This window comes from Oncorhynchus gorbuscha, linkage group LG10, assembly GCF_021184085.1.
Source record: "Oncorhynchus gorbuscha isolate QuinsamMale2020 ecotype Even-year linkage group LG10, OgorEven_v1.0, whole genome shotgun sequence".
NCBI lineage: Eukaryota > Metazoa > Chordata > Actinopteri > Salmoniformes > Salmonidae > Oncorhynchus > Oncorhynchus gorbuscha.
Window position 1 is genome coordinate 30,237,204 of NC_060182.1, and position 16,022 is coordinate 30,253,225.

At 46.1% G+C, this 16,022-nt stretch overlaps 1 protein-coding gene across 6 annotated transcripts in view; it reads right to left on the reverse strand.

Moving 5' to 3' along the window:
* LOC124045844 (histone deacetylase 7-like) overlaps positions 1 to 16,022 on the reverse strand; it is an 87,489-nt gene that overhangs the window by 10,452 nt on the left and 61,015 nt on the right. For 5 of the 6 annotated variants that reach the window (XM_046365553.1, XM_046365558.1, XM_046365555.1 and 2 more), the window contains exons 5-21: positions 13,383 to 13,503; positions 10,866 to 10,966; positions 10,071 to 10,193; positions 9,542 to 9,666; positions 7,817 to 7,918; positions 7,478 to 7,649; positions 6,935 to 7,134; positions 6,311 to 6,511; positions 5,657 to 5,867; positions 5,267 to 5,400; positions 4,880 to 5,000; positions 4,141 to 4,190; positions 2,665 to 2,772; positions 2,492 to 2,547; positions 2,057 to 2,144; positions 1,633 to 1,752; positions 1,282 to 1,379 (exon numbers count right to left, since the gene is read on the reverse strand). In XM_046365553.1, the coding sequence (XP_046221509.1) occupies positions 1,282 to 1,379; positions 1,633 to 1,752; positions 2,057 to 2,144; positions 2,492 to 2,547; positions 2,665 to 2,772; positions 4,141 to 4,190; positions 4,880 to 5,000; positions 5,267 to 5,400; positions 5,657 to 5,867; positions 6,311 to 6,511; positions 6,935 to 7,134; positions 7,478 to 7,649; positions 7,817 to 7,918; positions 9,542 to 9,666; positions 10,071 to 10,193; positions 10,866 to 10,966; positions 13,383 to 13,503 (2,131 nt within the window). The remainder of the gene's footprint in view (positions 1 to 1,281; positions 1,380 to 1,632; positions 1,753 to 2,056; positions 2,145 to 2,491; positions 2,548 to 2,664; positions 2,773 to 4,140; positions 4,191 to 4,879; positions 5,001 to 5,266; positions 5,401 to 5,656; positions 5,868 to 6,310; positions 6,512 to 6,934; positions 7,135 to 7,477; positions 7,650 to 7,816; positions 7,919 to 9,541; positions 9,667 to 10,070; positions 10,194 to 10,865; positions 10,967 to 13,382; positions 13,504 to 16,022) is intronic. The other variant, XM_046365554.1, reaches the window with a different exon arrangement.

Sequence of the window (16,022 nt, forward strand, 5' to 3'; positions counted from 1 at the left end):
CACCTCGACAATATTTACTCAACAAACAGCCCTGTCTGGCTGTTAATGACAGTGAAGAGAGCAGGGTTGAGGTCGAGCTGCAGGGGCCTCCTGTTGTTTTCTGGACTGGCGTCAGCCACCTCTCTCTGTTAAGAGAGTCAACCAGCACAGCACAGAACTGAGCAGGGCCACTAGCTAGCGAGGGAGCTAACGCAGGCATCTCTGTTGCCGCCCGAGTTCAAAGCCTCCATAAGCACGTCTGGTTCCCATTTGGAGCTTGTCACTCTCCTCACGTCACTGACAGCCTGCCATCTGGGATCCATTTGGGTTCATTATCCTGCGTTTGGATTCCTCCAGCCCAGACCCCCCCCTCCCCACCACACTAACCAACCCTGCCTCCCCTGCAGACCAATAAAACCTCCCCTACTCCCCTGTGAGCCCAGCTATAGACAGACTACAGGGAGAACAAGAGAGAGAGGGAGAGGGCTCATTAAAGATCAATCAGAGCAAGGGAATGGGAGAGGTAGGGAGAAGAGGAGAACAGGAATGAGACAGAGGAGACAAGGAGGTGGTGGGGGTGCATTCCTTACCCCTGGAGTTTAGAGAAACTGACTGAGAACATTTCACCAACAAACTTGTTAGACATTTTAAATCTGTGTGGGACAGACATGTGTGGCAACAAAATGGTGTCTTTTCAGATTCAAACACAGAGGCTTTATTATTAAGTCCAAGGGTGGTGTACTACTGTGTGGAAAAGAGAGTTGTAATAGGAATATTAAACCCTGGTTTCTTATTACGTTGAAGTTCAAAACTTTTGTTGAAACTTTTCCAGTACTATGTTGTCATTCTCATTTTGTTACGCTGGCTTGGAGGTGGGGCCCACCCACCACTGTCTGTGGTCGCCACAGTTTCCTACGGCTGCCACCAGACAGCCGACCTAACCAAAATACAGAAACTTCATTAGAACCTGAACCACCCACCGGTGGCAATTAAGTGCTATGGAGGAAGTGGCAGTGAAATGTCTGTTTAATACAACAACCACCAAACCTGGAGACAATTTAATCTCACACATAAAACATTGAAAATTGGGACCGTACACATGCACTTCAAATGACTCCGATTCAGAAATGAGTCAAGAGTTTTTGCACTTTTGTAAATTACAGTCAATACTGTATGAGGGGAGAAGGGGGTCCTTTCTAGAAAGTGACAAGGTAAGACCTTCATTTTTGCATAGTTACAGAAATGGGGACGGGTGGACATTCATGTTTAAACCAGAAAGGATCACGGTCAGAGGTGTCGTACCTAAAAGCAGCGATGTACTCAGCATCACTCATAGGGGGGTCCAGACCTCCAGTCCAGGCCACGTTGACATTGAAGCCTTCTCCAGCACCACATCCCACCTACAACACAGGCACACACAGAGAGACCTACTGAGACAATGCATTCTCCATGGAGATGCGGTCAATAACATAGAGGTGCTAGAGGCACAACACGTGTAATAGAATGTCTCCTAAACACACTAAGACCCTTGAGCAGACATCTGGCCACCGTTACTTTGGAGCCTAGCTAGTTGCTCTAGCCTCTCTTGATGTCATGCCCATTGTCCTACTGGCAGAATGCCCGGTGTAGAGCTGACCCAATGATGTCACTTACCTCAGCTGGCCCCCCGCTGCCAGGGAAGAAGTTGCCGTCGTCATAGCGATGCAGTGAGATATACAGCACACTGGGATCATTGTAAAACACTTCCTGGGTTCCATTACCATGGTGAACATCCTAGCAACAGGACAGAGATGGAAGAGACGATTTGGTTACATTAAATCACATAACTGCTGGCTTATTTTATGTCATATCCTAGACCTGGCCAATAGTAACAAATAAAGCCATGTGAGACAGAACTCACATGTGTTTACTTGTGTATACATACATGTTTTCATGTGTATACAGTATATCATAAGGGTCATACTAAATACTGTAGTTATTGTCAAAACAGTAGTAGGTCAACTGAGACGAGGATACCACCAACAAAAATAGTGTTGCTACTGTTATTGCTACAATCACTGAAACTGTAGTCCCTTACCCAGTCTACGATGAGGATCTTGTTGGCACTCAGTTTCTGTTGGAGCTGCTTGGCTGCGATGGCCACCGAGTTGAAATAGCAGAAACCCCTGGAGGGAGGGAGGGTGGGAGGGGGGGTGAAAGAAAGGTAGAGAAACAGACATTAGCAATACAAGATGATAGTGGTTAGGATACGAAGAAAAATGGTGGAATTCCTAAAAGCCGACTCAGCACACCAATAGGAGAGGCATAAATCTTCTCTCTGTTCTTTTCCTTCCCAGCTTCACTATCAGCCCATAAATTTCTTTCATCAGACAGCGTGCTGACACTGCAACGCTCAGCAGAGGCCACTGTGGTTAGCCTGGGCACGCACTACCAAGGAGTATAGTACACACGAAAAACTACACACAAACAAAAACACACGCACATTCGATATGAGAAAATGAGACAGACTTACATTGGGTTGGAAGGGTCAGCATGGTGGCCTGGGGGCCTCACCACTGCAAAGCCATTCTGGAGAGAAACAAAACAAAACATGATCATTCAGTATTCTTTCTCAAGTTGCCTGAGGCAGTTGGAGAGATAGTCTGGAGTGTGATTTGATGGGGATTACAGATCTCTGTGTCTCACCTTGAGATCTCCCTTGGCCACCCTGAAGGCCAGCTCTGTGACACTGCCTGCAGCCATGCGCGACGCCGTGGACGTGTGCGACTCGTTCCAGATTGTGTCATTGTCCACCTGCCAATCAAAAACATCACAAGGGTGAGTGACAGGACAGCACAACTGCACAACTGCCAAGCTTGAAGGAACCAGTCATTAGTATGTGTTTAGAATCTGCTAGCATGCTATATGGATCAGGTTCAGTGTTTTTCTTTCCATGGTTTCAATGGCACTACGTATTACTACAGGTACACCAGTTTGGAGGCACACAGTCCTCACCTCAATCATTTATGGGACTATAAAACAGCTGTCTGATATATTACCATACATACAGTACACAGACACACCCGGTGCCATAGAGATGTGCTACCCAAGCAACAGAGAAATACAAGAGGGAAAAACAGGACTTGTTTCCAGGGAGAGGAAAATGCATAAATGTTGAAAATGCAGACATGAAAGAGGAAAATGCAGACATGGAAGAGGAAAATGCAGACATGGAAGAGGAAAATGCAGACATGAAAGAGGAAAATGCAGACATGAAAGAGGAAAATGCAGACATGAAAGAGGAAAATGCAGACATGAAAGAGGAAAATGCAGACATGGAAGAGGAAAATGCAGACATGAAAGAGGAAAATGCAGACATGAAAGAGGAAAATGCAGACATGGAAGAGGAAAATGCAGACATGAAAGAGGAAAATGCAGACACGGAAGAGAAAAATGCAGACATTTCCAGGGAGAGGAAAACGCAGACATGGACACGAGGGAATTCCCTCACGGACATAAACATGCTGCTGTCCACTCCATTCTACATATCCTTCCTTCCTTTCATAATTCTTTCCCGTTTGTTCACAAACTTGTATTTCTAGCCGTTTGGCTCAGACAATGAAATTGGAGGCATTTCTTTAATATCCCGTGAGCATCATGTTTCTATTAGTTTGAAATCTCATAGTCCTCTTTGTGAAACAACGTCAACAACACCCATCACTAATCACTCTGAATGGACCATATCATAGACATGTTGGTAAGGACTTGGAGGGAATCATTTCCAAATGAAATCGAGAGGAAAATGTTTGTATGTGCATGTGTGTGTGCATGCATATGTGTGTGTGTTAGTGTGTGTGTGTGTGTGTGTGTGTGTGTGTGTGTGTGTGTGTGTGTGTGTGTGTGTGTGTGTGTGTGTGTGTGTGTGTGTGTGTGTGTGTGTGTGTGTGTGTGTGTGTGTGTGTGTGTGTGTGTGTGTGTGCATGCATATGTGTGTGTGTTAGTGTGTGTGCATGCATATGTGTGTGTGTGTGTGTGTGTGTGTGTGTGTGTGTGTGTGTGTGTGTGTGTGTGTGTGTGTGTGTGTGTGTGTGTGTGTGTGTGTGTGTGTGTGTGTGTGTGTGTGTGTGTGTGTGTGTGTGTGTGCATGCATATGTGTGTGTGTGTGTCGGGTCTCTCACTTACCCCCACTCCTCCACATGGGAGCATCACAAACATCCTTTGAGAGAGAATGCCTGTGGGAGAACAATGAGTGGTATTATTCATCACAAATAATCTGTGTTAACAGCTTATTTTCTTATCATTTTATTAGCATATGACATTACTGTTTGTCTCTGTACCATCAGTAAATTACATCTTACAGTTTTTCTCAATCGCATAGAAGCCATTTTTGTATCTGCATTGAAATGTATCTGTAGCAGAATGGCAATGATCAAATTGTGAAATACAGAACTTCTGACCATTGTACTGCCGTCGTACCTGCCTTGAATATCTTAGAACCGCTTTGGCAAAACTTTAAATACAAGTGTCGTCAGTGAATACATGTTTATTCACAGAATATTAACACATGGTTTTCATCAGAAGAGAAATGTGTGAATTGCTATGTGCTGTTTTGCAAAAGGCCACAGAGTTCTGTGTTTTGTGGACTCTGTTTTGAAAATCGACAAGATTGTTCCAAAAAATGCTTGTACGTGATTGAGAAAAACTGTAAATACACTAATGAGTTATCTTGTAAACATAAGAGATTCCAAAGTGCTATCAATACTGTACCGTTAGAATCATTAACCAAAGGCAAATCTCTATTTACTAGAGACACCAGAGAAAGTAGCTTAACTTTACTGTTGCCAGTTATACAAGGGGTCCTGGAATAAGTAGGCATGACAGATTAGATGAAAACATCATCAAATCTTTAGTGAGGACATACCGGCCAGCTTGCGGTTGTCCAGTTTGAGGCGGTTGAGTGGGTTGGTGCCGTACAGCAGGACATGACGCTCTGAATGGACCGACTGCAGCTCCTCCAGAGTGGCCTTTCGACCCCGGATAGTCTGTATGGGGGAACATGGACCAGACTTAGAGCAGACACTGGACCATTTAGTTAGATACAACTACCCGTATCAATATTGAATATGGTTACATGAAAAGGCCATTTTGTCCCTTGAGTCTACCCACAGGGCACAGACGTCAATTAATCGTCTATTCCACGTTGGTCCAACGTGATTTCATTGAAATGATGTGGAAACAACGTTGATTCAACCAGTGTGCCGAGTGGGTAGGTAAAGAGAAAGGAGGTAAAAAACGGTGGTTCGTGTACCTCACACTGCCCCCTGAGACCTCTCTCCTGGAGACGTGACCAGATACTCTGGATCCTCCCAGCATGCTCTGGGTGGCTGCTGTTGTCACCACATGTGCACTGGTGCTTTAGCATCTGAGAGTCATAAACCAGGCCTGCAACCAAACAGAGACACACACTAACGTTAGTAGTTCCGGTGAATCAACAGCTGTAAGACAGATCTAACCACAACAAGAGAGATATTGAAACAAATGCAATAAGCATATAAACTGCTTACTACCCATATCAGAGTGTCCTTGACCAGGCCTCAGATTGGATCAATTGAATTACAGCCACAGTAGGGATAATAACCTACACCTAAACAGGTTCCCTTGTGGCAGTGTGCATGGGTGTGTGTGGTTCATTTCTTACCGGTGGTGAAACGTGGTTTGCTATGTGGTTCTGGGGCAGGTATTGGCAGGGGCTTGTCTGGCAGCGTGAGGGAGGTGGAGGCTGGTGAGGACTGGGTACGGAACAGGGGCCGGTGGGCACTGCCAAGCATCATGGGTACCGCCAGCGTCTCCATGTGGGCTGTCTGCCGACGCAACTGCTGCAGCTGTTTCTGTTTCTCCCATAGCAATGACTAGAGAGAGAGAGGGAGCAAGATAGAAAATGAGAGAGCCAGAGAGAGAGAGAGAGCCAGAGAGAGAGAGAGAGCCAGAGAGAGAGAGAGAGAAAGACAGAGAGCCAGAGAGAGAGAGCCAGAGAGAGAGAGCCAGAGAGAGAGAGCCAGAGAGTGAGAGAGCCAGAGAGACAGAGAGCCAGAGAGAGAGGGAGAGCCAGAGAGAGAGAGAGCCAGAGAGAGAGCCAGAGAGAGAGAGCCAGAGACAGAGAGAGAGAGAGAAAGAGGAGATATGTTTAGTGCTGTTGTGATTTTCAACCCACAGGAATCTATACACGCAGAAAGTAAAGTAAAGTCAATCCTGCATGAAGCATGAAAAAAAAAACATTGCTGCCCTCTGCTGGAAGTTCAAGGAAGGCATATTGTATTAGTGGTCCTTTATCATCTGTGTGTCTTTATCTTACCTGGTTGAGTATGAGTGTGTGTTGCAGATTGATCTGTTCTCCCTGGCTGTCCAAATCAGACACAGGCTCCGCTTCCCTCAGTGACTCCACCCGTGCTCGGCCGTGATAGGTGTCGCTGGGCGTCGGCCCCACCTCCTCAGAGTCCATGTCTTCTGAGGGGATCTGTCTGAGCCGAGGCTTCTCACTGGATTTAGACATCAGCTGTAACACACACACAAAATGATTGATCCATTTATATTCATTCAACTCCATTCAAATCAATTCATTATTTTAGAAAAACAAAGCTGCTGAAAGAGGAAACCATCCTTGGATTGTACAAAAATCAATAACCCATTTCAACAGAGTATGAAAGAGTATGAGAGAGTAATATAATAATAATATATGCCATTTAGCAGACGCTTTTATCCAAAGCGACTTACAGTCATGTGTGCATACATTCTAAGTATGGGTGGTCCCGGGGATCGAACCCACTACCCTGGCGTTACAAGCGCCATGCTCTACCAACTGAGCTACACAGAGTATAAGAGAGTATGAGAGAGTAGGAGAGAGTATGAGAGAGTAGGAGAGAGTATGAGAGTGTGTGTGAGAAAATGTGTGATTTGTGAAGGTGTGTAAGTCGCTCACCTTGCCCAGGTGTGTCTGCTGTTTAAGTCTCTCCAGTAGTTGGCTGTTGTGGTGCTGTTGCAGCAGAGGGTGTAGGGATCTGAGGCTCTGGGGCAGCGGCTCTGAGCGAGTTCGGCTCAGGGCCTTGTGAGGGCCCCCACCCGGGGCCAGACGATCCATCTGGGGGGCAAACTGTAGTGGCACGGTGCCCAGGCCTGGAACTGAGACAGGAGGAGACAGGGAGAGTATGGCTGTAAATCTGACTATTTGTCAAGGCCACTAGGTGGCAGTACCACATTTCCTCTGGTGTCAGAATAAACCTTTTCTTGGCTATTTCACAGGAGGCAAGAGAAAAGCGATAATGCCTACAGAATCCAGCTGAGCAATTGTGTATTGTGTAATACTTTTATAAGGAACACATTCTTGGCAAGAACGTCTCCTGTTCTATGTCAAATTACATGCAAAATGACTCTTAACTGCTGTATACAAAGGCAAATGTTTATTGGAAGTCAAACGCATTGCAAGGCAACCAGCATTGTATGTGAATGTGATGGTGTGTCTCACCAGCGAGCATGGGGGTATGGACCAGTCGGGAGGGCTCCAGGAGGAGGACAGGCTGGAGGTGGGGCGACAGCGACCCACTCTGCTCCTCCATCCCCAGGGGAAGGTAGACAGACTGGCCTCCCGTCACCATAGGCACCCGGCCCACCTTCCGAGGGCACAAGTCTAATTCACTCTGCACACATACACACATGTAAAGTGGCGATAAATGATCTTGTTGCTTTCAAAGATGAGTCTTAGTGTTTCTTTTACCATGTCTCTGTCGCAGTGTAATAACAATAACAATACCTCGAATTCATAACATCTTACAGTCATTTTCATAAAGTTGTGTGATATGCTTACCCTGGCGTTGGCTGGAAGGCCCAGGGTGATGGTGGGTAGGGCAGAGGAACTCTGGATGGTGAAGTGGGCTAGAGACCCATCCTGGAGCAGTAGCCTCTGGGCCTGAGGACACACACAACATGAATTCAACTACATTGACTAGACTGTTTACTCTCAAAGCTGATAGGTACCTCAGCAGGCACAGGCCTTGTGTGTACTGTATATATATATGTACACTATATATACTAAAGTATATGGACAACCCTTTAAATTTGGGGATTCGGCTATTCCAGCCACAGCCGTTGCTCACAGATGTATAGAATCGAGCACACAGCCATGCGATCTCCATAGACAAACATTGGAAATTGAATGGCCTTACTGAAGGAAGAGCTCAGTGACTGTGGCACCGTCATGTGAACCTTTCCGACAAGACAGTTTGTCAACTGTAAGTGCCGTTATTGTAAAGTGGAAACGTCTAAGAGGCACAACGGCTCAGCTGCGAAGTGATAGGCCACACAAGCTCACGCCAAGTGCTAAAGCGCATAGCTCGTAAAAATGATCTGTCCTCGGTTGCAACACTCACTACCGAGTTCCAAACCGCCTCTGGAAGCAAAGTCAGCACAATAACTGTTCATCGGGAGCTTCATGGAATGGGTTTCCATGGCCGAGCAGCCACACACAAGCCTAAGATCACCGTGCGCAATGCCAAGCATCGGCTGGAGTGGAGTAAAGATCGCCACAATTGGACTCTGGAGCAGTGGAAACGAGTTCTCTGGAGTGATGAATCACGCTTCACCATCTGGCAGTCCAATGGATGAATCTGGGTTTGGCGAATGCTAAGAGAACGCTACCTGCCTGAATGCAAATTGCCAACTGTAAAGTTTGGTGGAGGATAAATAATGGTTTGGGGCTGTTTTTCATGGCTAGGCCCCTTAGTTCTAGTGAAGGGAAATCTTAAAGCTACAGCATACAATGACATTCTAGATGATTCTGTGCTTACAACTTTGTGGCAACAGTTTGGAAAAGGAGTTTTGTGGTTTGTGTGGAAGAACTTGACTGGCCTGCACAGAGCCCCTTCCCTTAACCCCATCGATCACCTTTTGGGATGAATTGGAATGCTGACAGCGAGCCAGGCCTAATCGCCCAACATCAGTGCCCGACCTCACGAATGCTCATGTGGATGAATGGAAGCAAGTCCACGCAGCAATGTTCCAACATCTAGTGGAAAGACTTCCCAGAAGAGTGGAGGCTGTTACTCCATATTAATGCCCATGATTTTGGAATGAGATGTTCAACGAGCAGGTGTCCACATACCTATGGTCATGTGGTGTATGTGTTTAAGTGATTTTTTTGTAAGTGCATAAATAAATAGTGAGTGTGCGTGTCTGCATGTTTGTGTAGAGTCTTTCAAAATGCATGTGGGACAGCCTTTTTATTCTGCTGATTAGCCAAGACAAGACGACGAGGTGGAGAGAGTTTAATTTGATGATCAGATCTGGTGCTGTGTTCGGCTACAGGGCTATAGCCAGATGTCCTTCTCCAATATCACTGCTTTAAACATTTCATTACCTGAACAGGAACAACTGAGAGGAACACACCAAATGAACTGTCTAGAAACTAGGGCTTTGTGGCTCCCATTTCCACACAAACCCACCAGAGAGGACAAAGAAACCTCTGTCCTTATCTCATGCATTTGTAATGTATAAGTGTATGTGTGTGGAGGGGTAAGGGAGGGTGGGTAAATACCAATCGGATAATAACCTCATGGGACAGCCCGTCAACAGAGGGCAGGACTCCATTCTCATTGGGTAGACTGTCATTGGGAGAGCTGCAGCCAGACACTGGGGTGCTACTGCTGCTGGGAGATGAGTCTGCAGAGAGAGAGAGGGAGGATGGGGGAGAGAGAGAGAGAGAGAGAGAGAGAGAGAGAGAGAGAGAGAGAGAGAGAGACAGACAGACAGAGACAGAGACAGAGACAGTGGGAGACAGAGAGAGAGAGGGTGAGAGACAGAGAGAGAGAGAGAGAGAGACAGAGACAGAGACAGAGACAGAGACAGAGACAGAGACAGAGACAGACAGAGAGAGAGAGAGAGAAACAGAGTGAGAGAGACAGAGACAGAGACAGAGACAGAGAGAGAGAGAGAGAGAGAGAGAGAGAGAGAGAGAGAGAGAGAGAGAGAATAAGTCCATAACAACATTTTGTATTTTCTATTAGCCCTGGCACCACAGAGCCTAGTGAGCAGCAGTGTTCTGTTCGGGGAAGTGAGGGACTTACCCAGAGTGTCAGGCACCCGGTGTTTGATGGGGGACGGAGCACTCTCCTTGCGGGTCAGAGGACTCTTACGAGTGTTCAGGTGTTTCTTCAACTTGTGTTTCACCTTCAGGTTGGGCTCTGAGGCTGATCAGCGACAGAGATAGTATCATCAGTATAAATTCACAGTCTAAGAAAACTATCCAAATCAAAATAAAGTTAGTAGTAGAGTACAATGTTGAATCCAGGCAAGTGAATTCAGAATCAGCACCTTTATACGATACATCTTCCTCTCCATTCATACATTTTCAGCATGTGTATATTCTGCTGAAGTACATAATGGACAAGAACACGTTTTGATTTACTGTTAGCCTCTTTAAAACAGATTCACCAGGCACTGTGAAGCCAAGATCTGATTTCAAACAGGTACAATGAACATGCGGATGGTGATGAAGTAGTGTGCTGCCACATGGCTAATTACAGTAACAGTTTGTCAAAACTGTGTTAGAAGCAGTACTCCGTCAGTCAGTCACCTCTCTTTGCTGGGTGTGTGTGTGTGTGTATGTTTGTACCTATGTTTGTGTGCGTATGTATGTGTGTGTGCGTGCGTGGCGTGCGTATGTGTGCGAGGGCTGGGAACCGCGCCACAGCTGACAGCTCTACCACTCTGAAACAAGGATCTTATGTAATTGGCTAATTGTAGATGGTATCCTCATAGCTTCAGGCGCAGAGGCACAAGGCGTGGCGCTGTGAACTATAAACTTTGCATGGCAAACACCTGGATTAGTGTGTCTATCTTTGTGCGTTTGTGTGTCTCACCTGCCCTGCGTAGAGGGGTGTCATCTGAGCCCTCTCTGCAACCCTGTGGAGGGGGGGACACCAGAGGCTGGGACGTCCCACTGGGGTCTGGAGCCAGCTCCCTACAGAAACAAAACACACAGACACACAACACCGTCAGAGTTGGAAAATCAATTCTATACAGATATCAAGGTGAAACATACTGAAACATGATGTAATGCAACAAAATGTGTAAAGAGTTCTCACCTGTAGCCCACATGCTAATGAAGATGTAAAGAGTTCTCACCTGTAGCCCACATGCTAATGAAGATGTAAAGAGTTCTCACCTGTAGCCCACATGCTAATGAAGATGTAAAGAGTTCTCACCTGTAGCCCACATGCTAATGAAGATGTAAAGAGTTCTCACCTGTAGCCCACATGCTAATGAAGATGTAAAGAGTTCTCACCTGTAGCCCACATGCTAATGAAGATGTAAAGAGTTCTCACCTGTAGCCCACATGCTAATGAAGATGTAAAGAGTTCTCACCTGCAGCCCACATGCTAATGAAGATGTAAAGAGTTCTCACCTGTAGCCCACATGCTAATGAAGATGTAAAGAGTTCTCACCTGTAGCCCACATGCTAATGAAGATGTAAAGAGTTCTCACCTGTAGCCCACATGCTAATGAAGGTGTAAAGAGTTCTCACCTGTAGCCCACATGCTAATGAAGATGTAAAGAGTTCTCACCTGCAGCCCACATGCTAATGAAGATGTAAAGAGTTCTCACCTGTAGCCCACATGCTAATGAAGATGTAAAGAGTTCTCACCTGTAGCCCACATGCTAATGAAGATGTAAAGAGTTCTCACCTGTAGCCCACATGCTAATGAAGATGTAAAGAGTTCTCACCTGTAGCCCACATGCTAATGAAGATGTAAAGAGTTCTCACCTGCAGCCCACATGCTACTGAAGGTGTAAAGAGTTCTCACCTGCAGCCCACATGCTACTGAAGGTGTAAAGAGTTCTCACCTGCAGCCCACATGCTACTGAAGGTGTAAAGAGTTCTCACCTGTAGCCCACATGCTACTGAAGGTGTAAAGAGTTCTCACCTGTAGCCCACATGCTACTGAAGGTGTAAAGAGTTCTCACCTGTAGCCCACATGCTAATGAAGATGTAAAGAGTTCTCACCTGCAGCCCACATGCTAATGAAGATGTAAAGAGTTCTCACCTGTAGCCCACATGCTAATGAAGATGTAAAGAGTTCTCACCTGTAGCCCACATGCTAATGAAGATGTAAAGAGTTCTCACCTGTAGCCCACATGCTAATGAAGATGTAAAGAGTTCTCACCTGTAGCCCACATGCTAATGAAGATGTAAAGAGTTCTCACCTGTAGCCCACATGCTAATGAAGATGTAAAGAGTTCTCACCTGCAGCCCACATGCTACTGAAGGTGTAAAGAGTTCTCACCTGCAGCCCACATGCTACTGAAGGTGTAAAGAGTTCTCACCTGCAGCCCACATGCTACTGAAGGTGTAAAGAGTTCTCACCTGTAGCCCACATGCTACGGAAGGTGTAAAGAGTTCTCACCTGTAGCCCACATGCTACTGAAGGTGTAAAGAGTTCTCACCTGTAGCCCACATGCTACTGAAGGTGTAAAGAGTTCTCACCTGTAGCCCACATGCTACTGAAGGTTTAAAGAGTTCTCACCTGTAGCCCACATGCTACTGAATGTGTAAAGAGTTCTCACCTGTAGCCCACATGCTACCGAAGGTTTAAAGAGTTCTCACCTGCAGCCCACATGCTACTGAATGTGTAAAGAGTTCTCACCTGTAGCCCACATGCTACTGAAGGTGTAAAGAGTTCTCACCTGGCCCACATGCTTCTGTTTATAAGTTCTCACCTGTAGCCCACATGCTACTGAAGAGGAAGAGTTCTCACCCCCCATATGCTACTGAAGGTGTAAAATTCTCACCTTTAGCCCTCATGCTCTGAAGGACCTGAGTTCTAGGACCGTAGCCCCAGGACTACCTGACATGATGGCTCCTTGTTCTCCCCAGTCCATCATGCTGTGCTGCTGCTCCAGTTTCACTGTTCTGCCTTACATTATTTGACCATGCTGGTCATTTCTCACATTTGAACATCTTGGTCATGTTCTGTTATAAGTTCTCACCTGTAGCCCACAGCTAATGAAGATGGAGTTCTCACCCCACATGCGGTTCTGAAGGTCTAAAGGTTTCTTCCTAGGTTTTGCCTAGCCTTTCTAGGGAGTTTTCTAGCCACCGTGCTTTTACACCTGCATTGTTTGCTGTTTGGGGTTTTAGGCTGGGTTTCTACAGAATTTGAGATATCAGCTGATGCCCACATGCTATATAAATAAATTTGATTTGATTTGATTTGATCTGTAGCCCACATGCTACTGAATGTGTAAAGAGTTCTCACCTGTAGCCCACATGCTACTGAAGGTGTAAAGAGTTCTCACCTGTAGCCCACATGCTACTGAATGTGTAAAGAGTTCTCACCTGTAGCCCACATGCTACTGAAGGTGTAAAGAGTTCTCACCTGTAGCCCACAGGGGGACCACTGAGAGGGTTGGAGCTGGTTCTTCCCAGGGCTTGTTGTTTCTGCTTCTTCAGAATCACCTCTTGGAGCTTCTGCTTCACCAGGGAACTGGCCACAGCACCTGTCAATCAACATAGATATAGAGACCATCAGACCAATCCCTACAATTACTCAGAGTGTTCCACCTTTCAACAGCAACATTGTAACTGAAGTGAAAGAATGACTCCTTCTATGCCCAGAGCATGACATTGTAGCCAGAGTATGAAGATGAGATGGCAACATCTGGGAAAATCCCTTTCTATTTCAGTCTCCCTCTGCATGCTAGGAAGCTGTGACCATGCCGTCCAAGTGTGTGTGTGTGTGTGTGTGTGTGTGTGTGTGTGTGTGTGTGTGTGTGTGTGTGTGTGTGTGTGTGTGTGTGTGTGTGTGTGTGTGTGTGTGTGTGTGTGTGTGTGTGTGTGTGTGTGTGTGTGTGTGTGTGTGTGTGTGTGTGGAGGGGACTAGGGAGGGCATGGAGGACAGGGGGAGGTGACAGGAGGTGTCACTATTGATACGGTCAATATTGACACCGGTGCTGTTTGCACAGCTCGACTATGTTTTAACCACTGTTTTAGAGGAACTTCTTTCTTTTTCTCCAAAATGAGCGGCTCAGCTCTGTCTGTTCTGCTCTAAAAGTCAATACCGGCCCAGAAACTCCCTCCTACAGTAGTATGATAGTATTCAGTAGTATCCAGTGTTCATGACTGACAGTGAAACCCCATATTGTCTTGGATGGTAGTAGGGTGAGGATCTATATATAATCTGGTGGTGTGTGTGTGTGTGTGTGTGTGTGTGTGTGTGTGTGTGTGTGTGTGTGTGTGTGTGTGTGTGTGTGTGTGTGTGTGTGTGTGTGTGTGTGTGTGTGTGTGTGTGTGTGTGTGTGTGTGTGTGTGTGTGTGTGTGTGTGTGTGTGTGTGTGGAAGGCAACAGGAACAGTGGGCTCTGTGTAAGGAGGAAGCAACACGGGATGTCTACTACCACAGCCCTCCCAGCATGCCTCAGCCCACAACACACAGAGATGAGCTGCTCTGAGCTGAGCCACAATGGTCCATTGACAGCCACTCACAGAGAACCGGGTTTGGGACCCACAGGGCAGGCGTCAAAACAACAGCACTACAGCTCATCCATCCTCTCTTCTCCTCTCTTCTCTTCTCTTCTCTTTCTTCTCTTCTCTTCTCTTCTCTTCTCCTCTCCTCTCTCTCTTCTTTTCTTTTCTTCTCCTCTCCTCTCCTCTCGTCTCTTCTCTTCTCTTCTCCTCTCTTCTCTTCTCTTCTCTTCTCTTCTCTTCTCTTCTCCTCTCCTCTCTTATCTTCTCTTCTCCTCTCCTCTCCTCTCTTCTCTTCTCTTCTCTTCTCTTCTCTTCTCTTCTCTTCTCTTCTCCTCTCCTCTCCTCTCTTCTCTTCTCCTCTCTTCTCTTCTCCTCTCCTCTCCTCTCTCCTCTCTTCTCTTCTCTTCTCCTCTCTTCTCCTCTCCTCTCCTCTCTTCTCCTGTCTTCTCTTCTCCTCTCCTCTCCTCTCTTCTCCTCTCTTCTCTTCCCATATCTTCTCCTCTCCTCTCTTCTCCTCTCTTTTCGTCTCTTCTCCTCACTTCTCTTCTCCTCTCTTCTCCTCTCTTCTCATCTCCTCTCTTCTCATCTCCTCTCCTCTCCTCTCCTCTCCTCTCCTCTCCTCTCCTCTCCTCTCTTCTCATTTCATCTCCTCTCCCCTTCTCTCCAGGGCCCTACCAGATACTGTCTGACTAGAGGAATGCTCAGAGACCTCACAGATGTATTTATGGACATGCAAAGACAGAGCACTAAATTACTGTTTTCCTCTGCTTGTTGTAAGAGACAAGATATTTGGTGTTATTTGTGTCTAGGTGCTATTTATGATGACTCAGTCTGTTGGGAATAGACAAAAAGCAATGCCTCTCAAATCGGTGTCCCTGTCGGTTTTTGCCCAAGGCATTCTTTGGCTGTTTGGTGAGAATATTTACATTTGTAGAGTGTATGTGCATTTATCTGTGTTTATATATATATGTGTGTGTGTGTGTGTGTGTGTGTGTGTGTGTGTGTGTGTGTGTGTGTGTGTGTGTGTGTGTGTGTGTGTGTGTGTGTGTGTGTGTGTGTGTGTGTGTGTGTGTGTGTGTGTGTGTGTGTGTGTGTGTGTGTGTGTGTGTGTGTGTGTGTGTTTGTCTTGCGAAAGTGACATTGATGGATCTGTTTCACTTTACACAACATTGTGCAGAACACCAACCAATGAGGATAACTATAGGGGAAAGTGGGGTATATTAAGCATTTTTTTGAAAAACAGCACTACATCAAAGTGAAATATAGTATTCATTATAACAAAGAACATCCCATCATGCTTAGGGTCATGTATGAAAACGCTGGGAAGGCCATTATTTTGGTTACCATGTCTATGTCCCCATAGGATGACATCCACAGGGCACGAGTGGTCACTGAATGGTTTGATGAGCATGAAAACGATGTAAACCATATACCATGGCCGTCTCAGTCACCAGATCTCAACCCAATTGAACACTTACGGGAGATTCTGGATTGGTGCCCAGGACACCGTTTTCCACCACCATCAACAAAACACCAAATGATGGAATTTCTCG